The sequence below is a fragment of the Struthio camelus genome, chromosome 17 (genome assembly GCF_040807025.1).
Source record: "Struthio camelus isolate bStrCam1 chromosome 17, bStrCam1.hap1, whole genome shotgun sequence".
In the NCBI taxonomy this organism is placed as follows: Eukaryota; Metazoa; Chordata; class Aves; order Struthioniformes; family Struthionidae; genus Struthio; species Struthio camelus.
This window is the reverse complement of record NC_090958.1, coordinates 19,213,240-19,239,209: the sequence shown is the minus strand read 5'-3', so window position 1 is coordinate 19,239,209 and position 25,970 is coordinate 19,213,240. Positions and strand designations below refer to the sequence as shown.

The 25,970-nt window shown below is 56.3% G+C and overlaps 1 protein-coding gene across 3 annotated transcripts; it reads right to left on the bottom strand.

Annotated features, from left to right (window-relative positions):
• Positions 1-1,596: 1,596 nt before the first annotated feature.
• On the bottom strand, positions 1,597-25,917 carry MVK (mevalonate kinase). 3 transcript variants are annotated; one of them, XM_068911697.1, is made up of 11 exons: positions 25,825-25,916; positions 25,511-25,594; positions 25,282-25,426; positions 24,321-24,468; positions 22,936-23,091; positions 19,661-19,764; positions 18,544-18,589; positions 17,652-17,742; positions 17,170-17,286; positions 13,816-13,969; positions 1,597-3,857 (listed from the first exon to the last, which is right to left on the bottom strand). In XM_068911697.1, the coding sequence occupies exons 2-11, from the start codon at positions 25,586-25,588 to the stop codon at positions 3,796-3,798; spliced, it is 1,101 nt and encodes a 366-aa protein (XP_068767798.1). In that variant the 5' UTR covers positions 25,589-25,594; positions 25,825-25,916; the 3' UTR covers positions 1,597-3,795. The 3 variants fall into 3 exon arrangements, with proteins under 3 accessions (XP_068767798.1, XP_068767797.1, XP_068767800.1); XM_068911696.1 differs by lacking the exon at positions 1,597-3,857 and adding an exon at positions 11,832-13,467 and having other exon boundaries at positions 25,825-25,917; XM_068911699.1 differs by lacking the exons at positions 1,597-3,857; positions 22,936-23,091 and adding an exon at positions 11,832-13,467.
• Positions 25,918-25,970: the final 53 nt, after the last annotated feature.

Genomic DNA, 25,970 nt, shown 5'->3' with positions numbered 1-25,970 from the left:
CGAGCGCGCGGGGTTATTTTGGCGTGGCGTGGAGGGGCGCCGGGGCCGCCGCTTGGTGCCCCCCAGCCCCTGCTAACCGGCAGCGCGGGCCCGCTGGCCCCAGCGCCACCCCGGCCCCGCTGCACCCGTAACCGCTCGTCCGACTTCCCCATGAGCTGCGTTGCGTTCCTCCCCTTTCACCTCTCCCCGGAGGAAAACACGGGTGAGCAGCCGGCCGGGCTGGCCCCTGGGCGGCCGGGGGGCTCCGGCGGCGCCGGGCGGGGGCTTCGCGCCCCCGAGCGCCCAGGCGGGCCGAGCGGAGCGGGCCGGCGGCGCAGCCCTGCCCCGGGGCCGGCGGCTCCCCGGCCCGCCGCGCTTTCCACGCTCGCTGCACGCCGCTTGCGGCGCCCCTTCCTCGCCGGGCCGCGCGCTCCGCCAGCTCTTGGGGCGATGGCACTGTGCCTCGAATCACAATTACAGTAAATAAATCCTATTAGAAGTACTTTTACTGCGGCGTGCGCCTCATTACAATATGCCAAAACCCCTGGCTCCTGGGATCTCCGTTATAATGAGGCCGGGATGTATGTATGCCGGGAAATTAATGCTTATACAAGTTAATTTGTTTTTATTAGCGTGCGTCGCCTGGCAGCGCAGAGGGCAGGGGAGGGGGGCGCCGCCGGGGGGCTGCGTCCGCCGGGGCGGCGCGGGAACCGGGGCGCCGCGGCGGGAACCGGGGAGCTGCAGCGGGAACCGGGGCGCCGCGGCGGGAACCGGGGAGCTGCAGCGGGAACCGGGGAGCCGCGGCGGGAACCGGGGAGCTGCAGCAGGAACCAGGGCGCCGCGGCGGGAACCGGGGAGCTGCAGCAGGAACCGGGGCGCCGCGGCGGGAACCGGGGAGCTGCAGCAGGAACCGGGGAGCTGCAGCAGGAACCGGGGAGCCGCAGCGGGAACCGGGGAGCTGCAGCGGGAACCGGGGCGCCGCGGCGGGGAACTGGGGAGCTGCAGCGGGAACCGGGGCGCTGCAGCAGGAACCGGGGCGCCGCGGCGGGGAACCGGGGAGCCACGGCGGGAACTGGGGCGCCGCGGCGGGGAACCGGGGTGCCGCGGCGGGGAACCGGGGAGCTGCAGCGGGAACCGGGGCGCCGCGGCGGGAACCGGGGAGCTGCGGCGGGGAACCGGGGAGCCGCAGCAGGGAACCGGGGAGCTGCAGAGGGAACTGGGGTGCCGCGGCGGGGAACCGGGGCGCCGCGGCGGGAACCGGGGAGTTGCAGTGGGAACCGGGGCACCGCGGCGGGAACCGGGGCGCCCACACACCCCGCGGGAGACACCGGGGGCCCCGCAGCCCCGGGCGTGGGAAACGACACCCGCAAAGCCCATCTCTCGCCTGGCCCGCGGCCCCGCAGCCGCCCTCTCGGGACGCTGCCCCTTCGCGTCCCAGCTCGCGCCGGCAGGCGGGAGAGCATCCCCTCAACCGGCGGTTCTGGGCGCGCGGGACGCCGGGGACGAGGTGCCGGCGCCCGCGGCCCCGTGCCGGCGTCGCCCGCAAATATTGACAGCTCTACCTGTGGGGAGAGCCGGGTCCTTCCTGCCGGACTAGGAAATATAGATCACACCGTTAATAATACATACATTTATTAAAATTAAACCACCAGCAGATATTACATCCAGCAGCACTAAATTATGGATAGACCTCATCCCCAACCTTTGTTTTTAATTAAAAAGCCCCTTTCAGTAATTCCATTAAAGCACTAGCTTATGTTTTCTTTTTCTTTTCCTCTTTCAATAATGCAATCCAACCGCATTTAGGTTGTGCTGATGAAACGTCTTTGAAGTTTCATGAATTGCTGATGTAATTGAATAAAAATAATATTAAAGAGAGAGAGAGCGAGGCTGCTCTCTAAACCTAAATCCTAATGAAATCACCTTACCGCACCGAGCAGAGTGACAGCTAGATTCTGGATTTGTGCATATTCCAATAATCCTAAACCTATTAGCGATGAGACACCATACGAACCACAGGTTGCGGATTATAACCAAAAAAAGGCTCAAACAAAAACCTGAACCTCCCTTTAATTCCTGCTGGGAGGTGCAAAAGCCAGCTGTGAGGTGCACCGAGCGCGCCAGTGCTCAGAGCAGAGCCAGCCCTCTGCCTAACGCACGCTTTGGCCGGCCCGGCCGCGCGCCAGCAGCGCTTCGCTCACAGGCTGCGAAATCCCAGAGAGGGGCTGGTCCTGCCCCGCGCTAACGAGCTCCGCGCTAACGAGCCCTGGCCCAGCCCTGGCCCCGGAGGGAGCGGCGTCTCCTGCCAGGCTGGGCCCCGGCAGCCCCTTCCTCGGCCGTTAGCGCCGCCGGAAACGCTTCCTTAGCGCTTTCCTGGGCAACCATGTGGCCTGCAATAAAGGTGGAGGGCTTTCCAATTATTTTGCTGTGTGCCGTTATTAATGGAAATATTAATTTTACATAAGTGCCTCTTTCCACCCTCAACAACAGCAACAAAAAAGATTATTTAAAAACCAGCTTTAAGACAGCAGCGGGGCGAGCTCGAGCGCGGAGCAGCAGCCAGGTTTGGGCCGTGACCGGCCGCCACGGCGCCCCGCGCGCTCCCGGCAGCGCCGCGCACACCCGCTAACCCGGCCCGCGACGGGCCCCGGCACCGGCCCTTCGCCCTTCCGCCTTGGAAACTCTTCCTCTCCCGCCTCCGTTGCCTTCCCGGCGGAAAGCTGCCGAGCCCCTCGCTGCCTCCCTCGCCTGGCTGCTGAACGCTAACCGCGCTCCGAGCCAGCGACGGCCGGAGGCTGCTCCGCGGCGGCGGCGAGGTGTCAGGAGGATCTTTGGCTCCGCTCCTCCATTAGGTCTAATTGCAGCTTCCACCTTCGGAGCCGATGGCACAGCGGCTTCCCGGCCTCCTGTTCTTTAATTGTAATCACCTTTAATGTATTGTACCAGCCGCCGTTAACAAAATGATAATTGCAACATTGATCTTGCAAAAATCACTGCAGAAAGCACCAGCTCCGGGGTTGCAGCGGGAAGGTGAGGGGCTGTTCTGCCCACCCGCGGCAGGCAGGGCGGCACAGCCGGGCCGGGCCAAGCCGGCGCACGCTGAGAGCGCTTAGGGCATCTTTTATCACCCGGGTCTCTGCTCTGCCACCTCCAGGGCAGCAGCGCCCTGATCCCAGCCATGCCCGAAATGTTGGGTTAAGCTCCCGGACCTGCCGCTCTGCAGGAGCCTCTGGGAGGGCGATGCAGCGAGGGAGGGGATGGACTGAGCTGCCGGATGTGTCGTGGGCAGCCGGGCCCTGCCTGTGGGGGATGCTACGCTCCTGGGGAGGCAATGCTCACCCAGGAGGTGACGTTCAGCCGGGAGGTGATGCTCATCCAGGAGGTGACGTTCAGCCGGGAGGTGATGCTCATCCAGGAGGTGATGCTCAGCCGGGAGGTGACGCTCAGCCGGGAGGTGATGCCCGGATGGGAGGTGATGCCCGGATGGGAGGTGATGCCCGGATGGGAGGTGAAGTTCAGCCAGGAGGTGATGCTTGGCCAGGAGGTGATGCTCACGCAGGAGGTGGTATTCAGCTGGAAGGTGATGCTTGGCCAGGAAGCGATGCCCGGCCAGCAGGTAACGCTTGGCCAGGAGGTGATGCTCATGCAGGAGGTGATGCTCACCCAGGAGGCGACGCTCCAGGAGCCTCCAGCAGCTCACAGCAGGCAGTGCCGGGCCAAGCACCGTCGTGCCTCCTGCGCGTCCCCCACCTGGAAGAGGCCCGTGCTTGCCGGGGACGGGGGAGACCACCTTGCCTCTCCTTTCTTCTCTCTCTTTTAATTTCTTTCTTCCCAATTTAAACTCCTCTCCAGGATAATGCAATAAAGACATGAAGCACCTAATTTTCATTGGGGGACAACAGACGCAATGGTATATTTACCCAGTCATACCATTATGAAATCCTACAATTAAGGCTTCAATCAGATAAATGCAATTACATAATACGATCTTATACGATATAATTAAAAACATCTGCAATCAAACTGAAGCCGATGGTACAGTAATCCTTAATCAGAAATTAAGCAGCTCCACACCAGCAGCTCCAGTGGAGAGGCTCCATGCTGGAATCCAGCAGGACCCCGGGGCTCGGCGGAGCAGGGAGGCCGCCGGCGGACGCGGGAGGCGCACGGAAACCTCCGGCCCGGCCAGGGCCGCCCGCGTGCCTCCGGGCTGCGCTCTTTCTTCGTTTCCGCAGGCGCCGATCCAGAATAACCGCACAGGAGCGGATGGATGCGCAGAGCCTGGCTGCACCGAGCACCCGCCCTCGCCGGCGGCCCCGGACAGGGCGAGCGGTCGGCGCCGGAGCCGCAACCTTTGCAACACACGCGCGGGAACGGGCCGCGCTGCCCGGCGTCGGCCAGTTTTGGTGGCTCTGGCGTCACCAGCACGCAGGGTCCCGCTCGCCCTGCCCTCCCTAAACCCCCCGAAGTCCCTTGCGGGACAGCAAACCTGCTTGCACGCGGGACCTTTTTGCAGTGACCCGCGGGGCCGGGCTCCCCACCAGCGGCGGGGATCCGCGCCCGGCCCTGGCTCCCGGCTGGCATCCTGCCGCCTGGCACCAAATGAAGACAAATGGCCTCGGTGACACGTTAGCATCCGTTAACGAAGCTCCCACACCAGCGGCCGCTGCAGAAGCGCTCCGGCAGCGTCAGGAGCGGCGACGGCGCGCGGTGTGCTCGGACCCGAAGCGGAGCCCGCCGGGGGCCGGTGTCGGAGGTGGGTGCAGCCGGAGGCCGGCGGCGCCGGCCCGGGTCGCCCCGGCCGCGCAGGGGGTGGCCGCGGAGCAGGGCACGGCGCCAGCTCCCGGGCCCCGCCGCTGGCCCCGCCGCATTAGCAGCGTCACGGAGTGCCGTTTTTGGAGGCGGCAGCCAAGCGCGGCTCCTCGGCACGATTCTGAGGGCCAAGAGCACCTGCTCCCGTCTCGGGAGCGGAATAAATCACACGTTTTGCTGGCAGATGCGCACGCAACGAGGGAAGGAGCTGACAAACAGAGCTGTGCGGGGAGGACGGCGATAACTGTTGGTTTTTAAAGCCCCCGGCGTGAGCGTCGCTCCTTCGGCCTTTGCGCGGGGCATCTCCGAGTGGGAGGGCAGCATGGCGCGGTGCAGCACGGCATGGCGCAGCACGGCGCAGCATGGCACGGTGCAGCATGGCACGGCATGGCGCGGCACAGCATGGCGCAGCACGGCACGGCGCGGCACAGCATGGCGCGGCACGGCACAGCGCAGCACAGCATGGTGCAGCACGGCACGGCACGGTGCAGCATGGCACAGCATGGCATGGCAGGGCACGGCGCAGCATGGCACGGTGCAGCATGGCACGGCACGACACGGCGCAGCACAGCATGGTGCAGCACGGCACGGCGCGGCGCAGCATGGCGTGGCATGGCACAGCGCAGCACAGCATGGTGCAGCACGGCATGGTGCAGCATGGCACAGCATGGCGTGGCAGGGCACGGCGCAGCACAGCATGGTGCAGCATGGCACGGCGCAGCACGGCGCGGTGTGGCACGGCGCGGCGCGGCACGGCATGGCGCAGCACGGCGCAGCATGGCACGGCACGGTGCAGCAGGGTGCATCCCTCCTGCAGCACCGGGCTGCCCAGCCGGCACCCCCCCGGCGCGCTCCGCACCCGGCTGGGTGTTATTACCGCTAATTAAAAAGAAAAAGAAAGCGAAGGAGAAAGAGCATTATAGCTGTTCCCGTCTAATTGCACCATTAGGGACGTTTCGCTTCACACCTGGCGGAGCGGCTGTGGGAGCGCCCTGCCGCCGAGGCGCCCATCCCCGTCCCGCGCCGCCGCTGCGCCGGACCCGCACAACGCAACGGCGAACGGCCCGGCCTTCGGGCAGGCGAGCAAGCGGGGCCGGACGCGGGACCCCAGCGCCGTCACCGGGGGCGCGGGGGGACGGCAGGGCCGGACGCCCGGAGCGCGGGGGAGCCGTGCGGATCTGCGCCGGGCGCTCGGCAGCGCCGCCGTCGCGGGAACGCGGCAGCCCGTTATTCCGGCAGAAGGAAACCTTCCGGAGCTGAAACGCCAGGCGGTGTTAACAGGCGGCGCCGGGGCTGCGAGCGCGCTTCGCGCTCCGGAGCTGTCGGCCGGGCCGCGGGCAGACGTGCCGGAGCGCCGCTCCGTGCCGACCCCCGCAACCTTCAGCACCCTCTGACCTTTCCCGAGCCCCTCTCCGAAATGCCACCGAGCTCCTCGCCCGGCCCCATGAAATGTCAGGGAAGGTGCGTTGTTGCCTGCGCGGCTGCCGGGCCGGGGGCGCGCGGGTGAGGCTGCCCCGGCGCTGCGGGGGGCTGCGGCTGGGGCCGGGGGCGCGCGGGAGCCACGGGGCCGGCGGTTCCCGCGCGCTCTCCCCGCTCAGCTGGCTGCGAGCGCTCAAGCAGAGCCGCCTGTGCGCGCAGGCACTTCCAAACGCTAGTAATCTTCATCTGGGAGACGGAAAGTGAAATATGTTATTGCCGGCCGCAGTAAATTACCCGTGCCAGCCCCGGCGCATAAAACATGGCCGTGGCCGGCCAGCGCGCTCGCTCACCTGCGCTGTCTGCCTCCCGCCATCAATTACAAAACAAACGGCTGCTGGTCAGGGGCGACGCGGGGCCGAGGCTCGAGGCAGCGCCCCGGCGTCCTGCGGCCCGGCCCGTCTCGGCCGCCGACCAGGCGCCCGCGAGCAGGACGAACAGCTCCCGCTCGCCGCCCTTTCTTCCTGTTCTGTTTTTTTTTTTCTTTCTTTTTAGCCTTTAGAAAACAAAACCACAAACATAAAATAAATAAAATAAATTCCTGCAAGTTTAACAATCATTGTGTTGGATTTGGGAGATGTTATTCCTAGTGACAGACAAGGGCAATTATCTGCTATCCGCCAGCAGTTTTAGCCTAATTTCATTACTGCTGTGCAATTCTTCCCGAGCCGCTAGTCTATCACTGTCTCCCAGAAAGGATTAGCCGGCACTTTCTTCATCTTCAAATGAATTTTAGCTGTCATGCCCTTGATGAATAGAACGGGGAGGAGCGCGAACCCACGCGAGCGAGCGGAGGAGCGGGCGCCGGGAGCGGGCCGGGCCCCGCGGGACGCCGCGCCGCCTTCCCCCCGGCTGCCGCCCGCAGCCCCAGCCGACCCCGGGACGGGGCTTTCCCCCGGCATCTAGGCGGGATTAAAACGACAGCATCTGTAACGCAAGGAAACAACGAGCCAGCCATCTTTCTCCATCTCCGGAAGATGTTTATCTGTCAGCCCAGGCCACAGGGGAATTAAGAAAAGCAATTTAAACTTCAGGAGCTGAAAGCTCAGACGCTGCGGAGGGGAGAGATGCCCAGGCGACGCGGCCGCGGGACCCAGGCGTGCTGCGGCCGCGGGAAAAGCAAGAGCGAGCGAGCCCGTCTCGACGGCCCAGCTAAGGGCTGCCGGCGGCGCGGCGGGAGACGCCGGGGCCGGGACGCTGCCGGCGGCCCCCGGCCCCGCGGGGAACGAGGACGCCGAGCCCTCGACGCCGCCCAGGGGCTCCGTTATTTCTGCAAAGGTTAATTCCCAACCGCCGCCTCGTCCCGCGGGAATGTTTTAGCACCTTTAATGCAATTTCCCTACTCTCTGGAATACCATTTTGATACAACCCCCCGCACCGTATACCTGCTCCCTAATAAACCTCTGCGACTTTAATGAACTAAATAGCAAATTACTTTTTTTATTCAAGAATGAAATTTCATCATATTCATAATTCATATTTTATTTCAGACATCTGCTGCTGATTACATTACATTTAACTAAAATTAGATGATGCTCAGAATGTAATTAAGCCCCTGCCAAATTCTCTGGCCCACCAATACCAGCCTCGCTCAGCGGGGGCCGCTTGGAACCTAATATGTAATTAGGAGCTATTTTCTAGCTGTTTTTAAAGTCTGAAAATTAGCTGCCTTTATTAATCACACAGACAAATATAAAGCGGAGCCAACGCTTGCTGAAATTTCTAAAAAGGATTTTTTTTTAATTATACACCACATAGCGCTGCGACTCATTTTGAATGTTGATTTGTTGTGCACTGACATTTTGACAACTAGTTCTCAATTTGTCTGTCGTAGTTAGGCAACAACAAAGCAGACGGTAATACTTAACTTTCAAAACCTCCAGCGGGCCGGGAGGGGAAGGGGAAGGGCGAGAGGGAGGGGAAGACGCGCGCCTCGCGCCGGCGAGGGCCGGGGCCCGGCCGGCTGCCCGCTCGGACCGAGCGCGGCCCCGGAGCCCCGGAGCGGGGCCGGCGGCGCCCGCTGCCCCCTGCTCCGCCACTGCGCGCTGACATTTCCTCTCCGCCGCTGACCCTTTCCCCCCCCCGTTCGGTTATCTCAAATAATGTCACTGCCTCTTTAGGATCTATTCATCAGAGCAGAAAGAAGCCGGTGCTGACACGGATTAGAAAAGGACAAATGCCATCTGTGCTTGGCAGGGCAGGGGAGCACCCGCCACCGCGGCCCCGCGCGCGGGTGCTGCAGCCCGGCCCGGCCGGCCCGCGGGGGCGCCCGGCCGCGGCGCTCTGGGACCTCGCGGCCCCCGGGACCTACGGCCACCCCGCCGGGGGCTGCAACTCAAGCCCCCGAGGAGCTGCGGGATTTGCCAGCTCCCTCGGGCAGGGGGATCGGGGCAAGATGCCTGGGGCAGGGTCCGGCGCGGGCGGAGGAGGGACCCGCGGCTCCCGCGCGCGGCTGGCAGCTCGGCCGCCCGGAGCCCCCCCGGCCCCCCACCCCGAGCACGTTTCCGGACGCCCGCGCGCGTTTTTCTTTTTTTCCTTTTCTGCTGAAGGACGGAGCCTCGCTTCCCCTCCCCGTTCCCGTGCCGGCTATTAGAGGCAAAACTGGGATCGTTAGTCTTTTTGCAAAGCTCATAACGTGAAAAATGAAGCTCAAGAAAAATTAGCCAAATTACCAGGCTAATCCTTCAGCAGCAATCGTTGCTCCGCTACACATCCATAAAGCGAGACAGGAGAAAGGAGCAGGGGCAGGAGGGGAAAGCGCTGCCGCGCTCGCGGCCTGGGACGAGCGCTTCCTGCGCTTGGCCCGGGCTCCTCCCGCAGCGGGGACAGGACGCGCCGGCCTCGTCCCGCGCCCGCGGACGGGTCAGCCCGCGGCCTCCCCGCGAAAGCGCGACCGCAAGGAGACGGTGGCGAGTCGGCGCGGCGGGAGAGGCGCGTTCGGCGCCCTGCGCCAACACGAGCGTCGGGTGCGCGCCACATCCCCGCCGGTAAGCCGGCTGCCTGCGCCGAGGCTCCTCTGAAGCCTCCCTGATGGAGCCTGGGAGGGAGGAATAAATAAAGGAGCTCGCAGATGGATGGTAAATCCGCGCTTACTTCTAACAAACTGGGACCGGCTCCAGCTGCTGACTTAGGCGATTCTGCTCCCGGCGGCAAAGGGAGCGAGGCCAGCGAGGCCCGCGCACCGTCCTCCACGCGCGCAGCCTCCCGGGGAGCTCCCGCGGCCCCGCCGCCGGGGCGCCGCAGGACGAGGCCCTGCTCTCAGCGCTGCCCCCCGGCCCCGGCCCGCAGGGGAGGCAGCGGACGCTCGGCGCGGGCAGAGCCGGTCTGCACTCCCCCCTTGCGGCACGCAGCAGGAACGTGCTCGGCCGCCGCGGTGCCGGGGGGCACCCTCCATCGCAGCCCTGCCACAAGCCCCCTCAGGCCGGGGACTTGCACGTCTCCGCTCCGGCAGGGACCAGAGAAGGACGAGAAGGGCAAGAGCAACAGGCCCGGCTGAGCCCTCTTGGGTGGCGGAGACCGAAGGGAAGAGGCCGAGGCCCCTGGGCACAACCGGGCTACTCGCAACTAGCCCAGGGCGCAGCGGAGCTGCGCCTGCAGCGCCCGCTGCGCCCCCACTCACGCAGCGTCGCAGCCCCCGCGCTCAGCCACCTCCTTCACGTCACTTCTGCGTCTTCACCCACAACTAAACCAGAGACGGCGGCAGGCTAAGGCTGAGAGTTTGCAGACAAAAGCGTCACAGGTCACAAACTTCCGCGGGGCCTTTTCAGGACAGCACCAAGGCCCCCAGCTACGGGCACAGTTAGAAGATGAAAAAGGAAACAGAGCCGGCGCGTTCAAGACGCTCCGCTGCGTCCCGAAGGACGCGTGCGGCTCAGCGGGCCCATAGCGGCCGGCCCCTGCTTAGCTACTGCCTTGATCTCAGGGCCCAGCCAGCGCTGGAGGTTGTCACCGTCAGGTGGCTCTTTGGCAGCTGATACAAAGCCAACGTAGCTGCCGCGCAGATGACCACATCAGAGGATAACACAGCACTGGGTCCCTGAGGCTTGGGAGGCTCCCGCCTGGTGACACGTCCCCAGGAACAGGAAACACAAGGCAGTGGGCCCATGCTTGTGTTTGATTTGGAGCTAGGTGACATTTGGCATGAAGTGGATGGAGACAAAATTACCCTCAGGGCAGCCTACGGCACCGGCTGCCGCTGGCTCCAGACGCTGAGGGTCAGCTCAGACCAGGGCTGAGGCGAGCGGCTGCAAGCCGAGCACGCAGCAGCTTCCGCGGAGCTGCCACACCTGCAGCATAAGCAGCTCAGCTCCCCCCGAGCACCAGCGGCGTTGGCAGAGGAGCAGCGCTGGGCACAACCCACACATCTAGACATCGCCGCAGAGGGGCTTTGGGTCAATGACCGCACCGCAATTCTGTTTTCAGCACAGGTCATGGCAGCAGCCACTTCCCTGAAGCGCTCACGTGGCCCCTTTCCTAACCGCTGGTAGAAGGGAAGGTTAAACCAAGCTCACTGGGAGCAGAGGGTTCCTACAACCGGGCAGGACACGGCAAGAACCAGCCAGGAACGCTAGGGCAGCCTCACCTACTCCCAAGGCGAGCGCCGTAGCTAGCGGACTGCAGACCAGGGCATGCGCAGGGGAAGCAGAGGGCATCATGCATACCTAAAAGACACGTTTACACAGGGAAATCCACTGGCATAACTGAGACCTTTGGTTCACCCTCTCCCCCAGCCAAGCTACAGTGACCTACAGCTCACAACTCTGGCGGGCCAGGCTCCAAGGTGACCCTGCGAAGAGTGCCCGGTTAAGGGGAGAGATGCTTTTCCAGCACAGCGCCGGTTCGGCAGCTCCCGGGATCCTGCAGCCCCCACCCAAGGGGAGGCGACGCACAGCGGGGAGAATCGCTCCTCCGGTGCTGGGACCTACACCTCGCATGTCCGGATCAGGACACCGCTGCATCCGCATCAGTGCGCCAGCGGAGTCGGGCACCCACGGACACCGGCCCGCGGCAGCAGGGCAGCACAGCGAGAGACGCAGCCTCTGGGAGGAAGGAGCAGCCTGCTAGCACGGGGAGGGGAATGTATTTCACAAACAGACAAATGGGGTCACATTACTCTGGCATCAGCAATATGCTCATTTTGGAGCCTTTTTAATAATTAATTTCACTGCACTGGCTAAAGGGTTGATCTATTTAAATCACCCATTTTAATTATAATCTAAATCAGCAAACCAAAATTTTTATTCAATTCTTTTGCTTTGCACTCCTTCAGCAGTTGTACCGTGACTGCTAGGTCTTCTTCTAAAGAAAATAGCTAATGAGGATCAACCCTAGACATGTTTTTTTGAAGCTAAGTTTCTTCGCACTGAATGTGGCATTTCTTTGTGCTAACCAGGAGAAACTACAGACACATTTAAGCAGTTTTAGAGTCAACATGCATTCAGATATTCACATTGATTACACTGTATTAGAAAACGGTAAATTATTTATTAGGCTTTTTGACTTGTGATTAGTGTAAAGCTGTTCTTGGATGCAAATTGGAATTGTAATTAGACATGTAGAAAACCAGCAGTTGAAACCTGTTTTTATTGAAGCAGTGTAAGGTACTTTTCTCCTTTTGTATCCAGCATAATTATCAAAGAACACTTTGCACTTAAAAAACATCAATTTATTAAAACCAGAGACAGTTTTATCTCTGATCAGTGAACTAAACCTGGTCATCATGATGCCAAGATTTTAGAGCTAGTAGATCTCAGCTTCTCGCACCTGACTGTTTATTCCTATACTGAAAGGGGAAGGCAAGCTTCCCCGCTTCTGCCAATTTATCACTCAGCTTTGAATGAAGTACTTTTTGAACATCCGGGCAAACAAAACAAAGACAAAAATCTCTTTGGCAGGTATGGAAGAGACCACAGCCACTACGAGTCAGCTTATTACTTCAAAATCTTCTGGCTTCAGACACTTACCTGCCAATTCCCTCTCGTTCAGTGGTGAGACTCATTAAAATTTCAAAATTATAAACCACATCAGTGCAATAAGTTTAAAAGCACTTAGGTTTTATAGTTTGTCAATTGCAAATTATGGTCACCTTTTGCAGAGGGAAAAATTATTCTACTTGAAAAAACTATTATAAAGTAAAGTAAATTTGTGTTTGCTCTGTTACCGAACACTAGTTTTTACCTACCCCGATAGATAACGTTTTACATACCCAACAACAGATAGGGGCTAAGAACATGCTCATTTATGACTGAAGCATAAGAGAGCCCAAAACAGCTATTGCAAATAGAAATTTTAAGAATTCTTTTGCCTTTAACCACCCTCCTAGCAGATGACAGTTGTTTGAACCAGACCCCGAGCACGTGAACAGCAACCAGAATTTCAGAAACGGTTTATCAGCCTAGACAGAAACAGAGATTATGGGAAAGGGGAAAACAGTGATAACTACATTAGAATTGTACTGTTGCTTCCATTTTAATTATCCAAACTCTTAATTAGTAGCAAGAAAGAGCTGTATTTAAAGGTTTTCTCTCCACGCTCAATTGCGGTCCAGCAGGAATGGTGGAGACCTGAGTGTCAAGCCCTGAGCTGCCAAGACGCCTTTCACCTCAAACATCAAAGCACTCTGCACGCCCGCCATGCCAGCCTGGCTGCGCCCTCGCAGGACGCCAAGGGAGAAGTGAAGAGACACCACGTGCATTTGAAGCAGGAGAACCAAGCAAAGTGTCATTATCCGAGCTGGAATCCAGCCAAGACCCTCTTCTCCTGCCCCTTGAGATTAGCACAGCAGTTCAGTAAGTAAATTCAAAATAGGATTTTGAGAGGCTGGGTCAAATTCACACCTAGTGCAAGTGCAAGCAGTTACTCCTGGGTCCTCACCGTAGTTCCCGCTCCCAATTATACCAGGCCTGGACTTGGCTCCTCACCTGAGCCTAGAGACCCACAGCCACACAGAGAGAGAAGAGTCAGAGAGAAGTTTCCAGGCATCAGGGCACAAACATCTATCGCTCCAAGGATGCAGTGCCAAGAGCTCAGTTCTGCCAGAGGCACAAGTTTAACTCATGGAGAGCGCGTGCAGCACTTCTGCTTTTAGAGCCGAGGAGGAGTGCAGGGTCACTCCAGGGGCCCCGATATTGGTCTCCCAGCATTCAAATCCACAGGCACATAAATCTCGCTTGGCTGCTTCCACGGCCAGCGGGGAGGTGTCTGCCAAGAGGAAGGCAAGAGCAGCCAGTTAAAAGTCAGCTAGGCCACTGCGGGGAGGCAGAAACAGGCTATTGCACGACTCAAGACGTGCCTGCTGGAGCAGGGCCAATGGCCTAAAGATCTGACACATGTAATAAATGCGCTGAATCACCTCTGTGTGGAACGCAGCAAACTACGCTGCTAGGCTGCTCTGCTAGACACCGTCCCATGCTCGTGACATGGCTTCGCATCCCACCACGGCCATGCAAGGAATAGTGTTATATCAGTCTGCTCCCAAATCTGACCCCACGGGCAGGGGGTCGTGTGGAATGGAGGAAGGACGTGCAAAGTGAGCAAACGGTTACTGACCTGGTCTCAGTAGGGTGATGCCACAGCCGCCCCCGCCGGCCCCGGTCAGCTTGCTGTGCAGGCCGTGCGAGGCCGTCACCCGGCACAGCCTGTCCAGGGAGGGATGGCCGACTCCAATCACGTTTAAGTGGTGTTGGTTTATATCAAACAGTTCCTAAAAGCAACCGCATACACAGGAGTTGAGTGTACGTGGGGACGGCTTCCTCAGCAAGGAGCAGGGGAGCTGCTCTGCCTTCCCAGCCACCCCCAAACAGCCATCTCGCTCCCACAGGGAGTCCGACCACGAACGCATCTCAGGATCCAGCAGCACTGACCAGCAAGGCCAAGGCCAGTGCCTGAGCGCCCTGCACTGCTCACCTGTCCCCGTCCCCCTCCCAGCCTATGCTACCCACCACAGCCACAGTGGTGCAACAGCTCCTGGACCTCCTTGTTCAGCTCAGGGAAAGCCCAGGTCACAGCAAGTTGCCCGCAGGCATTTATGCCAGGCGCTAAATCAGAGCCTCTGATGTGTCCTGGCTGTTCCACCTCTCCCCTGTCACACAAGTGTTGAACAGGACACTGTGCAAATGCCTTCCTGGCCGTGGGAAAGGCACTGAGCCAGCATCTCTCATTCCTGGCTGTCACCTGGCCCTGCTCTGCGATCCATCCAGCATAGCTAAAACCAGGGACTTCTGACAGAAACGGCATTGTTGGAGGGGTGACATGAAGTTACCTCCTCTTGCTTGCCTTGTGCAGCACTTCTCCCTCCTCGCGTGGGCAGGGCCTGGGCCGCAAGCCAAGGGGCCTCTCATCAGCACCATGCTAGGAATCTGGCACCCAGCACGAGCGGGTGCAAGAAGGTCCTCCCTTCTGGGGAGGGCAGTGAAAGCCACTCTCCGAGCAGCGCTGCCCAGCTCCGGCAAGCAGCCAGCGCATCTCTGCCCCCGCCAGCCACAACGCTGCTGCTTCGGGAGAAAGCTGCCATGGCAGCAAAGTGCAAGTGGCCCAGGTGAGGGATAACAACACACAGGGGTGGGAGTTACCGTTTCTCTCCTCCCAGTTTTACAGTATTAAAGGTGAGGAATTAAGGAACAGAGGGAAGTGCTCGGCCCACGCTCTCAGAGCAAGCCTGCAGCAGGGCCAGGAAGCAGACGGCAGACCCACGAGGCCCGCAATAGCAGTGTCCTCCCAACTCATCCGCGTCATCGGTGGGGGAAACTCCTTGTCGACAAAGTTGGTTTGGCATTGCAACTAGATCATCTCCCCAGCACGCAGCTACTGTTCCTCCTGCTACCCCTGACAGCGTCACAAGCAGCGGGGCAGCTGAGACAGGACCAGTCTCCAAACAGGCTCCTTAATGGGCGCCCTGTGCTCCTTCTTCCACCCAGAGCCAGCTCCTGACTGCTAATGAGCCTGGGTGGCACGCAGCGAGCTGTGAGAGGTGCCGCGCGTGCAGAGCAGTAGGACCTACGGTGCAGCGTGGCAGGCGTCAGTCATATCGCTCTTCCCAAGCTTCACACAGGTCTCCTGCCAACACTACACAGGAGGGGATGGATGCAGAAACAATCCCTCTACCCCCCTCCAAAGCATTCCTGTACTGCGTTTTCAACAAATGCAGGCAGATGAATTAGCCAGTTGCATGCAGAGTGGATATATCAAGTCCTTTGTGCTGGACTGGACAGACGTCCATCTAGAAGCCCCTTTATACGCCTGAGTGAGGGCACAGAGCTATGAGGATTCAAGACACCTGTCATCTCCTGATCCAAAATCTGCCAGGAATCAGATGACAGCTTATGACACAGTAGACTAGCTCCATGGTTCAAATACAATGCTGTTCAGAATCGCACGTTTCAGAAACAGCCAAATATATATTTTTATATTTATGTATATAAAAGCTGCATATATTCAACTGTGCTTCAGACACAAGAGAGAAACCAATTGGCTGCAGTGCTGCTTCCCCAGGAAGGTATACTAGGCTTCTTTGGCATCTTTCATGTGGAGATCTCAAAGCACTCTTCAAGTTAGCAATGAGGATGTGGAACAGACTCTCAATCTCCCCCAGCCGATACCAGCTCTGCCCTCACTAGGACCAGCCCACCCCACATACAGAAATGCCACCGCCCTCCTGGCACACATGGAGCGGAAGGACTTTACTACAAGTCCTGTATGAACTTCTCATTAGCACGTGCCTGAGATTTACAGGATCACGGCTGAGCTACTCAGTGGGTGTCATGAAGTTTCCTTACCAGTTTTTTTGGCACCGACCCCCTCTACACCATCTCTGTGTGCTCTGGGAGACCGCCTGGGCTTGCTGCAGTCCCAGCAAGAGCTGTTTGGCTCTGCCCACCCACTCACAGTGAAGTGCAACACAGCCTAAAGCAAAGTGGAAAAGGCTGTGCCAACCATCCCCTAACAGACTGACCCTATGCTGCTACCCTGAGCAGACCTGGGACAGAAAGCTCCTCGTCACATCTGAGAGCCGTCCCCTGCACCTCTGGAGCGCACACATGGCTGCGGAGGGGACATCCTGCTATCTCCAGCTAGCAAGAGTAAGGACAGGCAGAGCTCCTTGCGGGAGAGCTGAAGGGTGGGATTTCAGACACCAACAAGGACTGTACTGCTGGTTCTAAATGGTTCCCGATTACCCAAATCACTTGGCGTCCGGGGCCAGGCCAGGTTTGCCTCAGCTGGGACACTGCCACACGTCCTTACCACACAGTCTTATGAACTAGTATTACAGTGCTTTCAGCGCTGCAAAGTACTACTTCCACTTGAAAGAGCCTTTCCCCCCACCACAGCAGCCTCTCCTACCTTGAACAAAGCCAAGACAAACACAGATCTTTGTATGCACCTCATGCATCAATGTCAGGTCAGCTCTGGGCACAACTCTGTTTGTTACTCTCTGGAGCCAAGACGAACAGAGCAATGGGGGCTGGCTCGTAACCAGTCCATCACAAACCAGTGGCTGCTGGGTTCTCCGCTCTTCGCTCCCGCCTTGGCAATGACAAAGCGGTAGCTTCACCGACAGCCGCTGCCAGAATGAGCGTGGCTGGCCAGCAGCTCAGGGAGGCAGCATCTCAAACTGAAGTCACTCAGTGTTTCTTAGTGAAGGGAAACAAAACCTCCAGAGCTGAGTCCCTAGAGCAGCAGGCCCACTCCCTCCCTCCCTGTGCACAGCTGTGGAAAGACACCAGCAGCATCTTCTGTCCCTTGGCTCCAGGAAGGGTATTGAGAGCAACACACACAGGCCGTGGTTTTGCACTGACCTGAATATTTCCTGCTATCAAATTCTTTTTCAGACCTAATGTTCTTTAAATGACACTTTGATGTTCAGCTATAACGGTGTCTAAAAATACAGGCGAACAAGCCCCTTACCTCCAGTACAGGGTAATACTCTGGTGATGGATTTCCAGGCATCGCTTCCAGAACACTTTGGCACTCCTGAGAAATTGCATTGATGGAGTCCAGCACTGGGTTCATTATAGCAGGGAACTGAGAAGGGGAGAAGAGGCAAGACGTGAGATGACTGCTCCCCGAAACCTACTGCTACTGTGATGAAACTGGGCCCAGTCTTTTGAGGCTGGACTACTCCTCATCTCATTTGGAGCTACTCATTCACAGAGAAAACCAACGCAGAGCAAGGCAATGGTAAGTTGCCCACACCTGCAGAAACTGGAGTGAGAGCAGCTGGCTGTTAGCTGGTGGGAGGCAGGAATACAGCGACTGCAGGAGACATCTTGCAAGAGATCCCCATGAGCCCTGCAGTCCTGCACAAGGAGATATGAGCTTACGAGGGTTATCTCCTTGCACTACCGCAGCCCACATCTCCGTCAGCTGTAACCATGCAGACACTGCACCTTCAGGATCTTGTCCTTGACATCAGCTACCAGGACCTTGGTGCTTCGAGGGACTTTCGTATTGGTCAGCAAAATCCTCAACGTCGGCACCCTGGAAGCAACGAGAGACATCTCCTAGCCTCTTTCCTTCACAATACTCCAGCAGCTGCCAAACATCCATCACACAGCTGCTGTTCGTTCTGCCTCGAAAGACGTATTTGAGCAAGACACCTAAGATAAGGAGTTTCACTAGTTTTCAGAAAGTTAAGCAGGTGCTTAAATGGGCTGGGTTCAGGCTTGTTCCTCTTAGTTACAATGAACAACTGTTCCAGCTCCATAAATAGGACTGTAACATATTTACTGAAATCCATGTTTTTCAACTAAAATCTTTCCTTTAAAATACTATCTGTGAGGCTAGCCAGAAGTAGCCATTAACTGCTAATAGAGCAATTTCATGCACTGTGAAAGATTTTAATGGAGTCAGATTATACTTCATTGGCAGGAGGCAGAGGGAACATTTAGGACCTGGATTTGCTCTTTGCAGCTTTCACATAGTTCTACCACCAGGTAAGCAAAAAGCCCCCCCCCCCCCCCCCCACCAATGTCATTTGCTGCCAGGAGCAGACCCGTTCCTGCTGCCCATAATGCCATGAAATTAATATTGATCCTCTGTGCTCTGTTCATCTAATGTCAGATAATGACTAAACATTTCATTGTGCTCGTCCGCCCCGAGCCAAGACAACACTCAAGCTACCTGTACGCCCATGGCCAACAGCAAGATCTGGCTACCAAACCCTTCTGCCAGGCTGTTAGCAATCTTTCATCAGTTTCATACCCTATAAAATCCATCCAATAGATCTTTGACATATTCCACCCACTGTATGTAAGTGTTATTTTTAAACTTGAATATTACCTCTTTAATGATGTGATTTTTCCTGATTGGTATCTCAGGGCTCCACCTAAAGTAAAATACATGCATTGTCTCAGTACTCTGTGAGCCCAAGATAACACAATGTTGTAAGAAACAGAAGGTCTTTCATCTTTAGAACCTCACCCAGAGCATATGACAGTAATTGCAAGACACACCAGCTAAATGAACCATTTTCTCAGACAGCATGAATTTGCCTAACCCTGCTGACTTAATGAGAGGGTCTGGCCGGACACAGTTAACCCAATGTCCTTCCCTTTGCTCTCCTCCACTGCAGGATTACGTAATTTTTTTTTTTTTTTAAAATGGTAAAGAGTTTGGCCAGCATTAAATCTTCACTGAAAAAGGAATCAAGCAATGATTCCCCAGGGTAGAGCTGAGCATGTAGGTTTCAAACAGGACTCAGGTCTGAACATGTGCATTCACGTCAGCAGTCATCTTTCAGAATGGAATTTGCTGTCCAGGAGGAATGTCTCGCTTTGCTCCTACTTTTACAGAGGCACTGTGATTAGGTCTCATTAGAAAGATTATTAAAAGGAAAAGTCTCAAAGGATACTTCCAAAACAATGGGAAATCTCTGCTAATTGAAACTAAATGACAGCTGTCCGACTGCATTTTCTACTGCATTATCCTTGGGACAAGATTGTGTTTCTCTGTTCACTCCGGAACATTTACGTTTCAGTTATTTACAACAGGGTTTCTGCCCCATGGCACTTGCCTGGGGGACAGAGCTCTCTGAGGTCAACGCAGCTAGTTTCCCAGCACCCTAGCTGGCTCCAGCCCCAGCTTGCAGATGGAGCAAACCAAGACAGAAAAGGACTCCCTCCCCTCAGGTCAAAAGGAAGATATGTATTTGGGAGTTTCTGGTCCCTTTGCTGCACTCAGTGCAGCGAGGCAACCTGCTCCAGCCAGTTTCCCTGCAGCAGCCCCAAGCAAGTCTTTGTCATCTGCAGAAATGCAACTCTGCCGTCCCCTCACCACGTTCCCACAGCTGATGTACAGATTGCAGTAGAGACTAGAAACGTGGCTGCTGCTCTGCCACACACCCTGCCAGCCTCTCCTCAGCACCCACAGTCAAGGCTGGGGAGCAGCAAGCACATACCCCAAGTACCAACAGCATTATCCACACCCGAGGGATTGCCATGGATCACTCGCTCGCCCTGGAAAGCCCAGCTGTTAATTAAACTCAGCTCTTCTTCTGTCCACCTGAAAGGCAAGAAAAATGACTTAAACACACAACTGAAACCAGCACATGCAGAGTGACAGAGAGAACCACCAGAGACCACATCAGATACAAAAGCAGCAGTAACCATACAGGGCAAGCAGGTGCTGTGGATCCTTTCACAGTGCCATGAATCCTTTCATCACTGGTCACGCATTGCATTCATTCAGCAGAGAGCGTGCATCGCTGCTCACAGCGCCTAAACAGCACTCAGCCCTTTTCTACGTAGCAGCAAGCAGAAACGCTTCCAGCCCCGCAAGAAGGAACTGGCACAGCTCCACAGACAGAGACAGCACGAAGGACACAAGGGTTACCGAGAGCTCCCTCGGCACACCAGCAGAGACAGGTTCAGGGAGAAGATCCTGGCCGAGTAAATAGTTAAAAAGTTAACTGAATGCAAGTGTGGACCTGTCCACATCTCCCTGACACTGTGTGTTACCACACATCCCGGCCTGTGAACTTGCTCACCAACACGCAGGACAGTGTATTCATAGATGTAGAAGTCATCATGTGAGAAGAGAATATCAAAAGTTGCAATTTACACTTGCAATTTCTGCCTCTAATTGTCAGCTGCTCAGCTGCAAAATCCTCACAAATTAGGTCAAAAGATACAGTTAGAACTGATTTAATATGTCCTGTAAAGATTTTGGTTTTTAAGGACTAACTTCTAACACTTCAAATTGCATTGGGTGCTGGCCCTTAGGACACAGAACGGATCCTAATATTGATCTTCAGGGTATTACACTAAAAACACAGGAAGAGAAGCATGGCTTTCCGCTGTCTTAAAAGCAGGTGCTGGGTCAGACTCAGCGAGGATCAAGGTCCCTAACTGAACGTACGAATTAACAGGTTGCAGCAGTACAAAAAGCAAATACAGACCTGCCAGTTATGAAGCACTTCCTGGCTGCAACTTCACTGCAATTCCACCATAACGATTTCTTCCTTAGTAATTCACCAAAACCAGCAGCTCTGGGGCCACATGCGCAACGCATGCATCCACACAACCCCACCCCAGGACTCACCAGCTTAAACCCGACACTCGTTCTATGCCAAAGGACCAGCTCAAACCCAGCAACCACAAGGGAAAGTTCTATGTCCCACAGGGAAGAACTCTTTCCCCTGCCACAACGCACTTAGGCGTGCGTAGGCACATAAATATGCATCTCTGCCCTTCTCCTGGAACACACTGTTGTCACCTCTACATAGTCCACAGACACACAGCGCACGTTCCAAGCCACCATTCAAACGGTCTAATGCACAGTGGCATCAGATATCCCAGCATCAGCTGTATTCTGCAGAAGTCACAGCTAATATTTGGTGCAGTGAGAACACGCATTCAACAGGTTTTTAGAATGAGGCCCAGAGGAGGGACCATGTGGTACAGCAGAGGCATAAACATGAATTTTGGATAAGTATCACACAGTCTTACATGAAACAACAAGAACAGTCACTGACTGATGCTGAGGCAGAAATTCTGGGAGCCACCTGCTACCTGGCAGCATTTTCCTTTAAATCTCCAGTTCCTGGGCCTCATCTGAATTTCTTCATCCTTCTGCACACACCTTTAATTTCACTTGCCAATATTTAATCCGTGAAGCATTCAGGAAAACAGCTCACACTACTGCTACTCAAAATAGAAGCGCAGTTTGCTGTAAACCACTTGTTTTTAATCCTCTTTGAGAGGCTGCGATTCTTCTCTACGCAGGAGTCATTATATCACACTGTTCTTTTCTTGCAATGTTAAGCAAAAACCTTCGGAAGTCTGACACCCCCATCTCTCACTTACCCCTCTGCATGCCAGCTGGAAGAAAAAAAAAAATCATGCTGTATTCAAGCTGAAGCTAAGAAGCGTGAGCAGGGAATGAAGGCATCCTTCCCGCTTGCTGTCTGCTTTGGAACTGGCCTTTCATTTCTCACATAGCATGACTATTTGGGAGATCTGCCTGAGCGCAGCTCACAGACAGCTCCGCTCGAGGAAGGTGTTTCTGGGTCAGTCTACAAACTCCGGGTTTGAAGTAGAACGCAGCTGCCCTTTCTGGCTGTCTCACTTTCAGGCCGACACAAAATCAGAAGAAGCCAAGCATAAAAGGCTGCACCTGGCACAGAGCAAACAATAGAGGGTTCTGCACTCAACTGTGATATGCATCTTTTGACATAGCTTCCCTGGACACAGAGCAGGGCAGATCAGATTTTCAAGCCTGAACGTCAAGTGAAAGCAACACAGGGCAGAAGTGGATGGAGGTTAGGAAAGAGACTCCCCCTCACCGGCCACTGGAAAAGGGAAAGCTCAGGCAGGAAATCAGAAGGAAACGAGCCACATGCAGAAAGAAATCAATGTGTAAAGGCAGACAAAACAGAAAGGATCCTTGATTCCTTGGAGGACAGAAAGCAGAACCTAGAAGAGGCTCAGAGACAAAGAGAAAATAGAGGTAAAAAAAAAAAAAAAAAGTTCCTGTAAGTTAAAGCATATATTTTATTTTCTTTGCAAAAAAAACCATCTGTATCTTATACTAGACAAAACAAAAGGTAGGTCAATTTTTTTTTTTTTTAAATCAGTCTCTGCATCCAGTTGTTTTACCAGAAGTGAATTGTAAACACACCATTCACAGCTCAGAGTCCAGGGACAGGACACACCTCTGCTGCTGGGAACACAGGGTGACAACAGGTCAGGAAGGGAAAGGAGCTGGGCTCGGGGTACTACTGCTGTGACCAGAGCCACAACCAGATCCTGAGCTCAGGGAATGCCAGAGAGTGCAAGACAGTTGCCAGTGCAGGCTCAGATGAAAAGAAAGACAGGGGCACAACAATCACATCGTGGGATGTGCTGATCCAAACTGCCCATCCTGGAGACCAGCCAGCAAGGACAGCTGTATGCCACTGTGACTGTCACAGCCTCATGCAAACAAGTATAACCTCCCTGCAAATCACCCTAACAGCCTGAACCATGCTAATTATAATCTTAATCCTAGATCCCATCTCTGTGCACCTGTATAACTGTGTAAAACACTACTTCAGGCACTGAAGTGCATGAATTATATTTAGTGGGTATTAACCCGCCTGTTCGGTGTGCCAGTGTCAGTGAGCAGGGCACCTTGGAAACAAGAGCCACCCCCGTGCTGTGCACACAAGGCGGGGAGGCTTCCCAGATGTGTTACCTGGCTGTGGACTCCCCCTCAGTCAGAGGGCAGGCAATGGCTCCGCACGCAGTCAGCAGGGCTGCCGCCAAGCAAACAGAATAGGCAGCACTTGAACCTAACCCAGCTCCTGCGGGCAGCTCAGACCACACGACTATGTCCACACTTGGAACATCTCTGAAACACAAACACACAGGCTATATACAATGACCTTGAATTCCATCTTGAAACAACATTTCAAAGGCAAGAGATGCCAATTAGGACTGATCACAGGACAGGCTAGTTGAAAATTGGCAACCTCAGCACATCCATAAGCATCCGACAGACGTGGGCCTCACGAGCGTTCAGTTAGCACAGCTGAGTAGCCTTGCTAAGCCATTGTGCTAGAACAAAGCCTTGCTGAATTGGATCTGTGATTAGCACAGCTTGTCAAGCTGCTAGCAGGGGCACTTAGTAACCAAAAACTTGAGTAGCACCATAAAGAGACCCTTCAAAGATTGCTGTAAACGTTGTAAACGTGACAATAACTGCATAGTTGCATCTTACTAGAGTGATGAGCTGATGGGAAAATGAAATACACACACGTGTTTGTGTCCAGGTGCTCCTGGTCTCTGCTTGAACGCACGCAGGTTGCATTGCGGTCCCTAACATCAAACCTAGGAGCTTTCCACTGGCTGGTGAGGGATATGAACAGTAAGTTTCAGAGCAAGTGGATCACAGCACCAGTGCTATCACCAAGAAGCTCAGAGACGGCAAAGGAAAACACAGTAAAGCTACAAATAATTCTTTAACCTTTGATTCCTCTGCTATGAATATTGAATTCAGGCTCTGACCTCGTTTGCAATAGCAGGCAGTGCTGTATCACACCTGACTCTTAGTGAGTTTTCAATAACTTACAGTACTATCATCAGCTGCATTTGTCAAGTTTAGAAACTGGGAGAGCCCTTACCTGTGGTTACCTCAAGTTCCCATATTTTGAGAGAGATTCAGCCCACCAGAGAGAGCAGTCATAGCTCAGACATTTAATTCAAGTATGTTTCCACGGTAATTTTTCTAACCTAATTCAGGATGAGATGAACTGCCTGCCAGGGATGGGGCGGATGTCTGTCTCTGTCGTCTGTACAGGAAGGGTGGGACTTAAGCATCTCAAAGGTAGATGTCTAAAATAGAACAAATGATCCCTCCCCCACCTGCTTGGGGCACTTGGCATTCTCCCCACCACCACCACCAAGTGCAGCTTAGCCCTAAAGAGTTGCCCCTGGAGTGCTCAGAACCTAAGTGTGACTCTCTTTAATTTCTCATTTCACCTCAGATGTTTGGTTTCTTTCTGTGACCTCGTAAAAGCAATTAATGATGCACAATACACAAGACAGCATGTTTATTTTGCTACAGGAAAATAACCTTACCCATACTTAGCTGAAATAGCCAGGCACATATAGAGAAAGGCAAGAGTAGCAAGGCTCTCGGGAGCTGAGGATTCAGCAGTGATTCCAGCAAACTCTCTCAATGTATTCAGCTGTTCTACGCTGGGGGATTTAGATTCATCAAAGTCAGCTGTGGAAGCAAGCAGGGCAGAATTTAAACACTTAGAAACCAGTGAGTTTTTAAACTTGAAAGCAGTATTTACAAGAACAATATCTCCCGTTATAGTAGGCACAACAGACTGTGAGCCAGTCAGCGTGTTTCATGTATAAAGCTGCCACCCAAGGACTCGTGATAAAATAGAAGCAAAGTCTCCACCAGTCCTTCTGAAAAACCTAGTGTTTCTGCATCCCCACACTGGCACGGTGTTCTAGCAGTTCTCCCCTTGCTTGCACCCCTCAGTATGCCCACCCACCGCTACACAGAGCCTGGCAAGTCACAAGTCCTTTAATAAAGAGTGAGGAATATTCTGATGTGCTTCACGCAGAAGCCAGGAATCCAAACGGATAAGAGCAGACATCAGCATAAGACGAATTTTGGTCTGTGCTGAGGGATTACCAACGCGCTGACGCTCTGTTCTGCCTCGCGCTAAGCAAACAGCGGCTGTGAAGATCGCAGGCGTTAACGCCAGGTCCTCCAGAGCGGGACGGCACACGCGGCAGCCAGGCGCTCCCTTCCAGCACGGGGTGCTGCAGAAACGCCAGCAAGGGCTGGCGGGGGGGGGGAGCAGAGGCAGAAAAACGGGCCCCACGTCCCCATCCTCCCCACGAGCCCTCCGCTCCGAGCGGCTTCAGCGAGACCCCCTTTGGGCCCAGAGCACACGGGCAGCGACGCAGCCGGGTCCCGGCAGCCGGGGCAGCAGCAACGGCAGAAGCGGCCGCCGGGGACGCCGTCGGGGCGGCCGAGGCCGGCGCAGCCCCCCCCCCCCCCCCCCCCGCCGCTTGCCTGAGAAGCCGCTCCGCAGGGCCTGCAGCCGGCTCCTCTCCCAACTGGCCGCCGCGCCGAGGCTGGGCAGGCGGAGCGAGACGCTGCCGCCGGCGGGCCGCAGCCGCAGGAAGGTCCGCAGGTCCAGGGCCACGGCCAGGGCCACCTGCGGGCGAGGAGCCACCGTCAGCCGCGGCCGCGCCGGGACCGCGGCCGGGGGGGGGGGGGTGCGGCCGCGGGGCCTCCTCACCTTGCCGTAGACCACGGCGTGCTCCCCGTGCAGGATGGCCTTCCCCGGGGCGGACAGCACCAGGCTGCGCTCCAGCATCTCCACCTGCGAGCGGGGAGCCGCGCCTGAGCGCGCTGCGGGACCGCCGCCACCACCGGGACCGGGACCCTCGGGACCGCCACCCCCCTCCGCCTCCCGCCGCCGCGGAGAGCAGCCGGGGGAGCACCGGGCACGGCCCGCGGGCACCAGGGCGGCGCCCGGGGGGGGGGGACGGGGCGGGGCGGGCCCGACCCAGGCCCAGCGGTCCCGGTTCCCCGGTGCCGGTCCCCACTCACCGCTGACCGCCTCAGCCGCCGAACCGCACCACCCCCGCCGATTGACCAGCTCGTTGACCAATAGGAGACATGCCTGCTCTCGTCCTCCTTGCTCTGGAGCCAATGACCGGGAGACTCCCGGGGGCGGGGTTTAGGGAGGGCCAATC